The sequence below is a fragment of the Dendropsophus ebraccatus genome, chromosome 15 (genome assembly GCF_027789765.1).
Source record: "Dendropsophus ebraccatus isolate aDenEbr1 chromosome 15, aDenEbr1.pat, whole genome shotgun sequence".
Classification (NCBI taxonomy): domain Eukaryota; kingdom Metazoa; phylum Chordata; class Amphibia; order Anura; family Hylidae; genus Dendropsophus; species Dendropsophus ebraccatus.
The window spans coordinates 65,305,511-65,319,701 of NC_091468.1; the positions used below are offsets into that span (position 1 = coordinate 65,305,511).

At 45.3% G+C, this 14,191-nt stretch overlaps 1 protein-coding gene across 2 annotated transcripts; it reads right to left on the reverse strand.

The window, feature by feature from the left end:
- Positions 1-1,225: 1,225 nt before the first annotated feature.
- Positions 1,226-10,210, reverse strand: FBXO5 (F-box protein 5). 2 transcript variants are annotated; one of them, XM_069954298.1, is made up of 5 exons: positions 9,934-10,210; positions 5,104-5,794; positions 3,391-3,481; positions 2,301-2,474; positions 1,226-1,648 (listed from the first exon to the last, which is right to left on the reverse strand). In XM_069954298.1, exons 1-5 carry the CDS (start codon positions 9,941-9,943, stop codon positions 1,397-1,399), a joined length of 1,218 nt encoding a protein of 405 aa, XP_069810399.1. In that variant the 5' UTR covers positions 9,944-10,210; the 3' UTR covers positions 1,226-1,396. The 2 variants fall into 2 exon arrangements, with proteins under 2 accessions (XP_069810399.1, XP_069810400.1); XM_069954299.1 differs by having other exon boundaries at positions 9,930-10,210.
- Between the last annotated feature and the right edge of the window lie 3,981 nt (positions 10,211-14,191).

Genomic DNA, 14,191 nt, shown 5'->3' on the forward strand with positions numbered 1-14,191 from the left:
AGAGCAGTGTTTCTCAACCTGCGGTACACGTACCCCAGGGGGTACACAGGGAGGGGGGGGAAAATAAATTAACTTTGGCTTTGGGTGCCGGGATATTGCTATCACTCAGCAATGTCCCGGCACCAGTCACTGCGGCAGCTCTCTCTTTCTTTCCCCCAGCAGCAGCTCAGCAGCGTTATGTGGGGGACAGGGCTTGGAGCTGCTACCAGGGGAAAGATGGAGAGTCAGGGTGATCAGAGAGGAAGCAGGGTACAGCAGTGTCTGCTACACGCTGTCACCCTGCGGCTGCTGGATCTGGGAGCTGCGGCGTGAGGAAGGAGATGGGGCAATACAATACTTTAAAAAAATGTTCACCGGGCTTCTCCTTTAAGGGCCAGCATCTAATAGGCAGTGGCTACATTCTCGCAGTGGAATGAAAATCCTCTGTGACAATGCCGAGCCATAGGCCATAACAGTGCATAGAATCACAGTGGATTTTGCTGCGAAACGTACACGTGAATCTACCCTGAGGCAATGGTATAAATGGATGGCATCCTTGGGGGTACTCGGTTGGAGCATCTTGTCGCATGGGGGTACTTGGCTTGAAAAGGGCGAGAAGCCTAGAGTGTTTGTGCCCCAGGTCTGCGACACGCCTCCCCTTTCTTCTTTCTTATAATGGATTTCTATTCATTGCTCATCTAAAACAGTGCACAAGTGTTGCTATGGCACATAGCTATGTGCAGTGTTTAGACAGGTGATGAATAGAAATTCTTCCTAATGAGGAGGAAGAAGAAAAGGGGAGGCGTCGCACACCTGGGGCACAGATACTCTTTGGAACTAGCGGTAAGGTGGGGTGGGTTGGTGGATACAGAGTTGCTTTAATTCTGAGCTGAGTGTACCCAAGTTTACATGATGACTACACACTTATCTATCCTGTGGGTAGGGAATAAATTATTGGTGGACAACCCCTTCAACCAGGTCTACATACCCCCCCCCCCCCACAAGCAATACAATTCAGAGAATTTTGTAATAATTTATTTAGCATAGTGCAAATATTGCACAGGTAAATATAAACATAAGAACATAACATTTAAATATTCACAAGTATATACAAGTTTATCGTCTTATGTAAAAAGCATATCGTAAATATTACATTGTCACAATTTTGTCAACATTTTGTCACAAAAAAAAAAAAAAAAAAAAAAAAATGAGAACAAACAAACTTTTGGAACAATTAAAACTGGCATAAAAGTTTGTATCACAGTAAAAGTTTGCGATAAGAAAACTGAACACAGAAACTAAACAGACCAAAAACACTTAATAAGTTAATTCAGTTGCCCCTTTAACAGAGAGGCTAAAATGTACGTAAAAAAATAAAGATTCTCTGATTCCAACAGATAATCTATTTTCTTAAAAGTTATAGCCTTCGCAAATTCTGTTTGCTTTTTTTACTCCCCGCAAGCGCTCCCGATAAGGATCTGTGACTTTGAGCTTTGCTGGTTGAACAATCTTTGGAAAAATGATATTTACAATTACAAAGTGTGCAGACGTCCAGCTGACAGCTTTCCCTAGTGCAAATAGCTCTGTGCTGGCAAGAGTCATACTTTGCGGGGGACCCACAGTCTCGGCACACTTTAAGACTTTGGTCATTAATGAGGGTTTTTCCAATCTATAAAGAAAAAACAAAAATTCTTTGGTTAAAATGCGAACAAGTCAGTAACTTCAGAGACCAAACAACAAAACTATCACCTACACAAACTCAGAAAACACGGTACAGTAAGCGCTTACATTCCAGTTTCCTTATACAAAAATTGAGAACCCAAGAATAAATCCCAGGGACCACCTAGCTACAAGAGGGACTTAAAGGGGAACTACCAGCAAATAAGACATCTAACCTGCTGATATGTCCCTATTGTGCAGAAGGCACCAAGGATGAAGATAAGTCTTATCTTCACCGCACAGTTCCGTGCAGTTACGTCTTTAACTCCTCTGGCCGGTAAGACTGTTTGGAGCACTGTCTGCCCACATAGCGTTGAGCCCAGCCTCTTCTAATTATTTTCAATGAAGCGGGCCGGATCAGCGCTATTAGGGTGGGGCAATGCTCCTAAACTATTATTGGACCGAGGAGTAAATGACTAAATGCATGGAAACAGTGCCATGGATGAATGTAAGAGACATAGCTCTGAATTGCGCAGGAGGTGCCGAGGATGAGGGTACCAGCAGGTTAGATTTGTCTAACCTGTTGATGGCTCCCTTTAAGTGTGAACAGATCTGTTTTTGAGAAATGTTTGATCACAAGTGCCATGTACTCTAGATCTTACCTCCATAAACTCTGAGTGACGGCTGTGTGAGGAAGAGGGCTTTTTATTTTTAATACTTTTCTTCTTAGAAACACAGCAAGCTGCGCTGGCCACCTTCTGTACGGAGGAGAGAGGGATTCGGAACTGAGAAGAGTCTCGTGTAGCAGTGTGTTCTGTCCTTCTTGCTTCCCTTTCCTGTTAAGCCACAGGGAAAAAAAAATAAGATGTTAAATGTTTGTTCAGATCAGTTCTAGACATTGTACAGCAGTAGATTCAGTACAAGGTAAAGATCGTCATGAGAATTCCATCAGATGGCTTTTTTTTAGGCTGGTAAAAAACACCAGTAGTTTTTCTATGCCAGTGTATATTAGTATAGAAGTTTTATCCCCTGGGTTTACATTACAGGGGTACTAAGGCAGGAAAGTATCACCTTATAATGCATCCTGACCACAAAAAATAAAACAAAACAAAACCCACACACTTCTGGGAAAACCCATTTAATGTAGACTTTTCTAACAGAATAAAAATTTACCTTCTCGATGCAAAAGAAAGCAATTGTGCAAATGCATCGTATTAGCAATGACCAATTAGTAAGACCACTGCTATCAGCTCTGCACCACTGTGCCTTGTCCTCGCTCCCCTGCCAACTGCACCCCCCCCCCCACATCAAGCAAACAAGGAAGATGGGACAACTTTAAAGGGGTACTCCAGCGGGGGGAGGAGGTGGCCGAGGGAAAAGACATCCACTCACCTCCCCGGTTCCAGCGGTGGGTCCCGCATCGCGGCGCTCCGATGACGTGACGTCTTAGGTCCGCTCAGCCACTCAGTGAAGGAGGCGGGATCAGTTTCAAGTCCGCTCAGATCCCGCCTCCTTCACTGAACGACACGGGCCCGCGTCAGACACCCAGAACCGGGCACAGCGATGCGGGACCCGCCGCTAGAACCGGGGAGGTGAGTGGACGTCTTTTCCCTCGGCCACCTCCTCCCTGGTCCCAGCAAAAAAGTGCTCCCCCGCTGGGGTACCCCTTTAAGTTTACAAACCCTTTATTGGAAATGGAAGAGTGAAGACATAAGTAGTGGAGGAGTATAGCATTAGCCTAGAAATACTTACACAAATTTCTTTATGACACAGTCTATACACACTGTATGCCCAGTTGTCTCTCTGCAGGATCTTCCTCCATGTTGTGCTCACGCTGATGACACTACAGGAAGATCAAATCAAATTAGTCAAGTAGTTTACAAACACTAAAAATCCAAGAAACCATTCCTTTTGCATAGAGCCCTCAATATATAGTATCACTAGCCATACTATATCATCAGCAATCATTATGGTGAAAGACACTCTTAAAGGAGAACTTCCCCAAAAATTTGTCAACCAATCCCAGAAAGTTACATACATTTATTTATAAATCCCAAGTTTTCCAGTGATTACCAGCTGCTGTATGTCCTGCAGGAAGTGGTGCATTCTCCCCAGTCTGACACAGTGCTCTCTGCTGCCACCTCTGTCCATGTCAAGAACTGTCCAGGGCAGGAGAGGTTTTCTATGGGGATTTGCTACTGTTCTGGGCAGTTCCTGACATGGACAGAGGTGGCAGCGGCGAGCACTGTGTCAGACTGGAAAGAATACAACACTTCCTGCAGGACATACAACAGCTGATAAGTACTGTAAGAGATGACAAAGGGGTAGTACGGCGCAAAAAAATTATTCACAGAATAACACACATAACATACATTACAGAGTTGTATAACTTTGTAATTCTGTGAATAGCCCCCTTCCCCGTGTCCCACCACCCCCGCCCGTGTACCTGGAAGTGTGTGGTGCGTGGCTGAGCACAGTTATGACGCGGCGGAGGGGGGACAGCGGCAGCGATTCGGCCTTCCGTCCGAAGATAACGTTTGGCACAAGATGGCGGACGGGCTCGACACGGATCAGGTAATGTATAATGCACCACACACTTCCGGGTACACGGGCGGGGGCGATTCACAGACATAACTTACATTACAAAGTTGTAATGTACAAACTTTGTAATGTGTGTTATTCTGTGAATAATTTTTTAGCGCCGCACTACCCCTTTAAGATTTTTAAATAGAAGTCATTTACAAAATCTATATAATCTTCTGGTACCCGGTTGTTTTGGAGTGAAAAAAAAACTTACGACTGCATCAAGGCTTCACTTCCTGTATAACATGGTGAGGTCACTTCCTGTATAACATGGTGAGGTCACGACCCGACTCCCAGAGCTGTGCGGGCTGTGGCTGCTGGAGAGGATGATGGCAGGGAGATGCTCAGTGTCCCTGCAGTGCCCTGTGTCCCTCAGTGTCCCCCTGCCATCATCCTCTCCAGCAGCCACAGCTCTGGGAGTCGGGTCGTGACATCATGTTATCCAGGAAGTGACATCCCCATGTTATCCAGGAAGCGAAGCCTTGATGCAGTGTAGTGTATTTCCCCCCCAAAAGTTATACAAATCACCAATATACACTTATTAAAGTGCTTTCATAAGCATTTCCCGTAATAAATGTAAATTGGTAATTTGTATAACTTTTGGGGGGCAATACAACACTTTAAAGGAGAAGTCCTCTGAAAACTTTTATTAAGGGTGCCTTCACACCTACCGTATCGCAGCAGATTTGTAAGTGCGGATTTAGTGCTGTGTTCATTCATTTAGTTAAATCCGCTGCGGATCCGCAGCGGATTTTCTACTGCGATACGGTAGGTGTGAAGGCACCCTAAAGGGGAACTATGAGCAGGGTTAGACAAATCAAAATTTTTGCCAGACTTTCTTTAAGCCAGTCTGAACAAAAAAAAAAAAAAAAAACAACGTACTTTATTAAATCCATTGCACTGAGATGCCTGAAGATTTTGCTGAGCAGATGTTTAAAGTCTCTTTGGAAAAGCTCCCCCAGAATGTCTATTCTTTCTAATCCCATTTTTTTACCAATAAGATTTTCAAGTCCAAAGGCCTCATGGGAAACTACTTCTTCAACAGTGACCCGGAGAAACTTCGGACAACTCTTGAAGCTTTTTTTCAGAGTAGAACACACAGCCTCCTCAAAACGGAGAGCGGGTAAGCAGCGGGTACTGGAATGGACCACAGCAGCTTTATCCTGTGACGTTTGCTGCTTTGGGGTCTCAAACAGAGGAATTGATGCGACGCTAGTGCTAAAATCGCCCTCATCTTGGATTTGGGAGTCATCATGTAGTATAGAGGAATATCCACTGTCCTGAAGAGGACTACACTCCAGTTCATTGGTTTCGGCAGCACTTAACCTACGCAGCAGGTTTTCCTTGTTATTTACAGGTCTGTCTTCTTGAAGGATATTCACCCGACTAGGAGACAACTGTTCCACACTGGCGTCTGAGTACTCCGCCTTCGGGGAGACGACCGACTCTTTACAAGGTTCATGCTCGCGCTTGGTTGGGCTGACTTCTGGCTTTATCTTTGATGGTGATAACTTGGTTGGAGTCCTTAAACCACACTTCATCTTTAAGTTATGTAATAGTACGATATTGAGATCTGTAAGAAGAAATATCAGTGTTTAATGTACATACATGGGGGGTGGGCATGTACATGCCAGGTTGGAGATTCTTCACATTTTACAAAATATGGCTACAGAGTCTATGTTAAAAGGGTTAAGTAAACTTCAAAAACCAGTGGGGGCCTGACTTCAGGTACCCCTGCCCTTTAGCTGCTAGAAGCCGCCACAACCCAATATCCAGATTGTACTTACAATAACCTAAATTACTGGGGCATTTAATTGTAAGGAGATTGCACCAGTGAGCGGAGGAAGATATTACCAGTAAAAAAACTCCCATAATACCAGTGTTGACCAGGGCTTGGCTCTACAACTGTTGCAACACTACAACTCCCAGCATGCCAGTCAACAGCTGGAAAGCCACTGGTTGTGATCACCACCCTATACTCTAAGTTGCATAAGCACAAGAAAGAGGGGAACTGGTTTCATTGCCGATATTCCACAATACTGTGAATTTTATGCATAGCTTAAAGGGAACCAATCACTTAAAAAAAAGGCTATAACGCTATGGGAATGTGCTGTAGCAGCACCCAGCACACTTCCCAAACCTGCTTCTACACCCCCCGTCCCTTGAGTGTACAGCCCGAAAACTTACTTTATAAAGTTGGCGCCCTGTATGTAAATTACCCTCAAGTAGTCACGGTGGGCGGTGAGCTGGGCGTTCCGGAACGCCTGCGTTCTTTCTGTGCTGCTCATGCGCAGTACAGCGGGTTCGGTCCGCGCTGTACTGCGCAGGTGCAGAAAGCCTCAAACTCATTACTGGAGGTCCTGCAATAAGTTCGAGGCTATTTTGCACCTTCGCAGTACGGCGCGGACCAGACCCGCGGTACTGCGCATGAGCGGCACAGAAAGAACGCAGGCGTGCTGACGTTGGGGACAGCGCGCCTCTCAGTGACGTCGCCACAATTATGCTGGCTAATCACGCCTAGAGGGGTGTGATTACTGCTCCGAAACGCCCAGGGACCGTGACTTCTTGCCGCAGCTAACCGCCCACCGTGACTACTTGGGGGTAATTTACATACAGGGCGCCAACTTTATAAAGTAAGTTTTCAGGCTGTACACTCAAGGGGCGGGGGGTGTAAAAGCAGGTTTGGGAAGTGTGCTGGGTGCTGCTAGAGCACATTCCCATAGCGTTATAGCTGTTTTTTAAGTGATTGGTTCCCTTTAAAGGCAAACTATATGTCCCTTCAGTGCATTGAGGATGAAGATTAGTTTCTTACCTGGATCCTCGTCATTGTTTTTTTTTGTAGGTTATTTCCTATGCTAATAAGGCATTGTGGTGTACTGGGGGCACTGATCAGGCCCGCCGCTCGTAATATCAGCAGACTGACAGGGGCAGATTAGTGTGCTGCTAGTCCCACCCCCAGTGCACCAAAACACCTCATTAGCATAGGGTAATATGGAAACAACATCGGTGATTGAGGCAAGAAGCATATGCTCATCCTATAGGGGAACAGCAGCAGGTTAGATACTTCTACTGTGTCTCCGAAAATAAGAGCAGGTCTTGTTATTGGGGTAGGCCTTCTACTCAGAAGTGGGTGAGCAGACTTCATCCTGCCATGGTGGGAGGTAACGGGGCACATGTCCAGTATGGCTGTGAACTATGGCTGGAACTGGGGGCTTTCAGAGTAAAAAATATTTCACATTTAAAAACCCCACAGAATCAAGCTAGGGATTATATTTGGAGAAACTATATTTTCATAAAAAAATAAAAGCAATATATCACAGAAAAATTGGTATAAAACAGCTGTATTCTGGCCCTAATAATGGGCTACACTAAAGTCTACGGGAAATGTCAGTGTACAAAATGTAAAAAAAAATAAGTAAAAAATAGTTACAATGTACGCACAGACGGCTACTTTTTCATAGACTGACACCGCTGGTAAAACATTACAGTATTTTGTATCTAGTAATTTGCTACATCAAACTAAGGCCCTCCAGCTGTTGTAGAACTACAATTCCCATTATGCCTGGACAGCCGAAGCATGATGGGAATTGTAGTTTTGCAACAGCGGGAGGGCCTGAGTTTAACACCTGTGTTTTATACCTATTTTACTGTATGAGAATCTATCCATAGACCTCTGGAACCCATAAGTGTTATATGGCAGCCCAACTGTTCACTGATCATTTTCTCTGATGGCTCTACTAGGCATTGCTCCCACCTAGCCAGAATCCTGCTCCACACTGATGAGGGACAACACCCCAAAACAGCTGTCTGTGGATGGATACCTAGCCTTGGTTTTTCCCTTGTCATTACATTGACTTATAAGGCCATTTAATATGGTGGTATTGGTGGTTTCCCTACAGGAGCCACCCCTTGGCTGGGTCCTTCCCGGAGGGATATCTGGCTAGTCCTGTGTTTCAAGACTCTTAAAGTGACTGTACCACCAGGCCCAGGCTGAAGCACTGGAGGCGGGCCGACCCACCCTTAGTGGGAATAAACTTCAAGGGAATGTACCATCAGGCCTGGGCTGAAGCACTGGAGGCGGGCCAACCCACCCCCAGTGGGAGGAAACCCCCGTCCCTCTATGACACTGCTCCATTAGCAGCAATGGAGCCATATCATAGAAGGGTGGGTGTTTCCTCCCACTGGGGGTGGGTTGGCCCGCCTCCAGTGCTTCAGCCTGAGTCTGGTGGTACAGTCACTTTCAGCCCCGCCATGATGTGACTCTATTAGAATCAATAGAACCCCATCATAGAGGGGCTGGAGTTTCCTCCCACTAAGGGTGGGTCAGCTCGCCTCCAGTGCTTCAGCCTGGGCCTGGTGGTACAGTCACTTTAAAGGGGTACTCCGGGCTGGGGTCATTTTCAGTGTAGGGAGGGGGTGGATATAGAAGCCGCTGGTCACTTACGCTGGTTTAGATCGCGTCGCCCCTTCCTGGTCTGATCTGCAGCTTGAGACGTGATGTTTCAAGGCAGCTCAGCCATTTAGTGGTCATAGCGGAGTCCCACCTCGACCGCTAAATGACTGAGCTGCCTTGAGACGTCTCAAGCCACAACTCTGACCAAGACGGGAGAACGAGGCGGCGCAATCTGGGACTGACGTAAGCGACTGGCGGCTTCTATATCCACCCCCTCCCTGGCCGTACACAAAAAATACCCCTAGCCTGGAGTACCCCTTTAAATGAGGCTCCACTGGCTCTTTTTTCCATACTCCTGATCACATACCACATGGGGGCCATAGGGTAAGGAGCTTAGAATACATAGTTCATGACATAGATAGAGATATATAAATCATATTAGATTATAAATGTGTTTATATATATATATATATATATATATATATATATATAAACACATCTCTATATCATCTCTCTATAAATAGCTTTGTGTGTGTGTGTGTGTGTGTATAAACACATCTCTATATCATCTCTCTATAAATAGCTTTGTGTGTGTATATATATATATATATATATATATAATCTCTCTCTGAGGGAGAGGTAGCTGTAAATAGGAGCCAACTGAGAATTGATGCCCATTATGATTAGCAAGTCTCTCATATATATATATATATATATATATATATATATATATATATATATATATATATATATATATATATATATATAACACACACACATACACCCCCTCCCCCATAGACCCTTACACCATCACTGCCTGTGACTGATAACACTTCCCCCTCCCCCACCAGCGCCATTTTCCGGCCGCCTAAACTGGCTTTTGTGTGAGATTCAGGTGACCCTGATGGAGGGAAAACCTGTATATATTATACACATATACCCCCCAGACAGTGTATATAATATTCTATGTATAGGTTATACATACAGCAGGGCCCCCCTCCCCCACAGCCCGGCAGCTTTTTTGGCGGGTGCAGCCAGGACACCTATATACCCTACCTGCCCTCACTATACAGCACCGAGCAGTATATATATATATATATATATATATATATATATATATATATATATATATATATATATATATATATATATATTACACACATCTATAGATTTGCCGCTTAAATCTCCCAGCATCCCCCCTCCCGCCTATATACTATACGGATATTATACGGATTTCCCGCCATCACCATTGATCTCTATGACCGGTGTAATCCCCCCGATGTATGACGAGCCCCGGGACATACAGGACACGTACCGACCTCCAGGCATCCGCTCCCGGCGTTGTCCCACAGCTCGCACACTGTCCTCAGCGCCTTATCCGTAGACAACTACACTACAATGACTTCCTATAATAACCGGAGCCCTTGTGGGGAGTAATCCGCTCGGTGCCCGCACACAGCCGCCGCCTCCTCCGTTACCGCCACTCTCCCTGACACTTAAATGGCGCCAGCTGCTGAGGCACCTTAGAAAAATGTTCAAATTTCGCGTCCAAAAGTTTTGTCCAATAAACGATCACTTCCGGACCTGGGCTGTCCAATCAGGAGGCGTCTGGCGCCTAAGCAGTCTGCGCTTCTCAATGGAGGATGGTGGTCACGTACAGTTCGGAGCTGACGTCAGCTGGCCTGGAAGCCTGCGCCGCCATCTTGGTCTCTGGCACAGCAAGTTTACTTCTAGTTATATTAAAAGGCGGCAAATGGGATTTAGTGTAAATCAGGAGCGCAGAGCTGAGAGGCGGGGGGAATATAATACTCACATTATAAGACTCACATTATGCTGCCGGTTATTTTAGGCAGAAAAACCACACCCTACCCCTGCCCACACCCTCCAAGACAGTAAAAGTGGCATCTAGGTGTCAGTATACAGCCAGCTCACCCTGATGGAGGAATACTGGAATGGAGGCGCCCACCAGAACTCATGGACAAGGTTACAGGTGGTGCCATTTTATATTTTTTAGTACTTAAATATGTCTCCTCAATGATTGGCTGAGGAGGCTGTCAATCAAATATCATCACAAAGAGAGCTGGAGGGGAGTGCCACTTATTTTTATATGTATGTAGTCACCCTGGTGTAAAAAATAAAAAATAAAATAAATATATATATATATATATATATATATATATATATATATATATATATATACACATACACACATATACATATAACTATCTGGAAAACCCCTTTAATAAGTAGTCGTACTCCATGAATCTCATATCATATCCTCCTCTGCACAAGCAGGATACAGAAATAAATGTCAGTCACTGAGTAGGACCGCCCCCTGGACTCCTAAGGCCAAAATGAGCAAGGATTTAAATCAGAATGTAAAACCAGTGGATCCCAATGGGGAGTGCCATAGTGTTCTCATTGGCAGGATAGAGACAGAGCACCCTGGTGTGAGTGACACCATCATGCACGTCCGGAAGGATCGGTGCTGAGGAGGAAGGTGAGAGACACATACCTTCCTCCTCAGTGCCCCATGCACATTAGGGACATATAAGCAGGTTAGATTCATATAACCTGCTGATAATTCCCCTTTAAAAGGAAAAGTCCGACGAAAATCTTACAGCTTTATCCAAGTTCAGCAGCCCCAGCTAATCAAATGCCGAACGTTCGGGTTCGGATGGACTCCAGCATGTTTGAAATTCGCTCATCTCTACAAATCCCCAATATACACTTATTACGGGAAATGCTCTTAAAATGCTTTTTCCCTGCACTACTACTGCATCAAAGCTTCACTTCCTGGGTAACATTGTGATGTCACTTCCTGGATAACATGGTGATGTCACTTCCTGGATGACATGGTGATGTCACGACCCGACTCCCAGAGCTGTGCGGGCTGTGGCTACTGGAGAGGATGATGGTAGGGGGACACAGGGCACTGGAGGGACACTGAGCATCCCCCCTGCCATCATCCTCTCCAGCAGCCACAGCCCACACAGCTCTGGGAGTCTGGTTGTGACCTCTCCATGTTATCCAGGAAGTGACATCACCATGTTATCCAGGAAGTGACATCACCATGTTATCCAGGAAGTGACATCACCATGTTATCCAGGAAGTGACATCACCATGTTATCCAGGAAGTGACATCACCATGTTACCCAGGAAGTGAAGCCTTGATGCAGTAGTGAGTGCAGGGGGAAAAAAGCACTTTTAGGGGGCAATACTTTAATAAAAAGTTTCACCAGACTTCTCCTTTAAATGTGTTTTGTAACCTGCCGCTCCCAGTGTAACACCACCCCCCCCCCCCCTCACTGCTCTGCTTCCTACCTCGGAGTTGGACGTTTCTCGGCAGTGAGTGATCTGCACGTGCTGTATAGGTCTATAGACTTGATGGATGCGAAATATACAATTTTGCAAAATTAACCCATGGACCATATATAAAAGTATAATGGGGAGATTTATCAAACATGGCGTAAAGTGAAACTGGCTCAGTTCCCCCTAGCAACCAACCAGATTCCACCTTTCATTTTTCAAAGCGTCTGTGAGGAATGAAAGGTGGAATCTGATTGGTTGCTAGGGGCAACTGAGCCAGTTTCACTTTACGCCATGTTTGATAAATCTCCCCCATTATCTTCATTTATCGTCTACACGCTGAGCTGACTGTGGACGTCAATTGACTTCCCCTATGAGTTTGTATAACATGCTCCCCACTGTCAGTGCACAGCTGAGGATAAGCCGAGGATAAACGAATGGGCACAACTCTCAGCAGAGCGCAACCGCTGTCTGTACATTTTCAGGGATTGGTGAGGGTCTCAGCACAGGGACCCACACTAATCAAAGCTTCTGAAGTGTCAGAAGTTCCTTAATGGGGTTATCCAGGCTTAGAAAAACATGGCTGCTCTCCTCCAGTTTGGGTGTGGGGGTTTTGAAGCTTAGTTACATTGGAGTGAATGGAGCTAAACTGTAATACCTCACACAACCTGTTACCCCCTGGACCACAGCTCCAACACATTTGGGCTCAGAGATTCAACTATATGGGTATGTTTACACTTGAGTAAAACAGGCAGAACTTTCCACCTTCTTTCCACAGCCCGTCTACAGGAGAGGGCGCGCTCCTCCGCAGCTGCCGCTCTCCACTCAAAGAAGTGACAAGTCGGCGGAATTCCATGGTGGAGAGATCCGCTGCGTAATTCCGCCGTATTTGCTCAGTGTGAACATACCCTTACTGAGTGTTTCTGTCAGACATAACCTGCTTACAGAGGACTGATCTGCAATGTGACAGCTGGGCGAGCAGGAGGCCGGGCAGCATTGATTATTCATGAAGTAGAGGGAGGAGGAAGGAGTGGTGAGGCGGCCAGAGTGCAGGACAAACAACACTTTGGGGGAGATTTATCAAACATGGTGTAAAGTAGAACTGGCCCAGTCGCCCCTAGCAACCAATCAGATTTCACTTTCATTTTCCAAAGAGTCTGTGAGGAGTGAAAAGGTGGAATCTGATTGATTGCTAGGGGCAACTAAGCCAATTCTACTTTACACCAGTTTGATAAATCTCCCCCCTTTGACACTTCATTACGGTAGGATTGTGCATAATCCGCTGCACGGACAAATTACCAAAAGGCGCCAGGCTCACTAGGGGACTTCCAGCTACAGCACATTGTCACCACCTTAGGTAGGGACCAGTCGCTGACAGATTCCCTTTAAGTTGAGTTAACATAAATGCTAAACCCCATCTGCTATAAAACAGCAAATAAACTAGCTCCAAACACTGTATAATGGCACGCAACCTAGATCCAGAAGAACCAGCAGGGCAGAGAGATTTACTAACAGGTAAACCATTTAAAAAGAAAGGTCAATTTCCCATATGCATCATACATGTGTATGTCCTGGCTGGAAAACAGGTCACCAACGCATCAGAGATCAGTTCAGGCCATTAGACTTATGATTGGCAATGAAGCATAGCCGTCATTAAATTTTATGGGGTTTTTTTTTTAAGGGTCCATTTGCACAAAAAGATTATCTGCCAAAGATTTGAAGCCAAAGCCAGGAACAGACTATAAACAGAGATCAGGTCATAAAGGAAAGCCTGAGATTTCTCCTGTTATCCAATCCATTTCTGGCTTTGGCTTCAAATCTTTGGCAGACAATCTGTGTAAATAGACCCTTAGGACCCTATTCCACGGGACGATTATCGTTCGCATAATCGTTAACGATAAACGATCCAAACGACCGCTATTACGAAAGACCTGAAATCGTTCACTTATTTACATGGAAAGATAATCGTTACTTATGATCGTTCTTGCGGTCGTCTTGTCGTCGACCGAACGACTTCTTATTCAGTGCGAAGGATTTGCGAATGAGCAACAATAAAAATAGGTCCAGGTCTTATTAAACGATCAACGATTTCTCGTTCGGTCGTTAGTTGTCAATTGCTATTCAACCGAACGATTATCGTTTAGATTGGAACGATTTAACGATAATCTGAACGAAAATCGTCCGGTGGAATAGGGCCCTAAGTTTTCTATGTTTAAATCAACGTTATACATATGACATAGAACAAAGGAAGTGCGCTGTCCATTGTGC

Coding starts and splice junctions, on each gene's coding strand:
- FBXO5 (XM_069954298.1), bottom strand. Junction 3,482..5,103: donor AGTGCAATGGATTTAATAAA/GTACGTTGTTTT, acceptor ATCTTCCTGTAG/TGTCATCAGCGTGAGCACAA. Junction 2,475..3,390: donor TGTGTCATAAAGAAATTTGT/GTAAGTATTTCT, acceptor GTGGCTTAACAG/GAAAGGGAAGCAAGAAGGAC.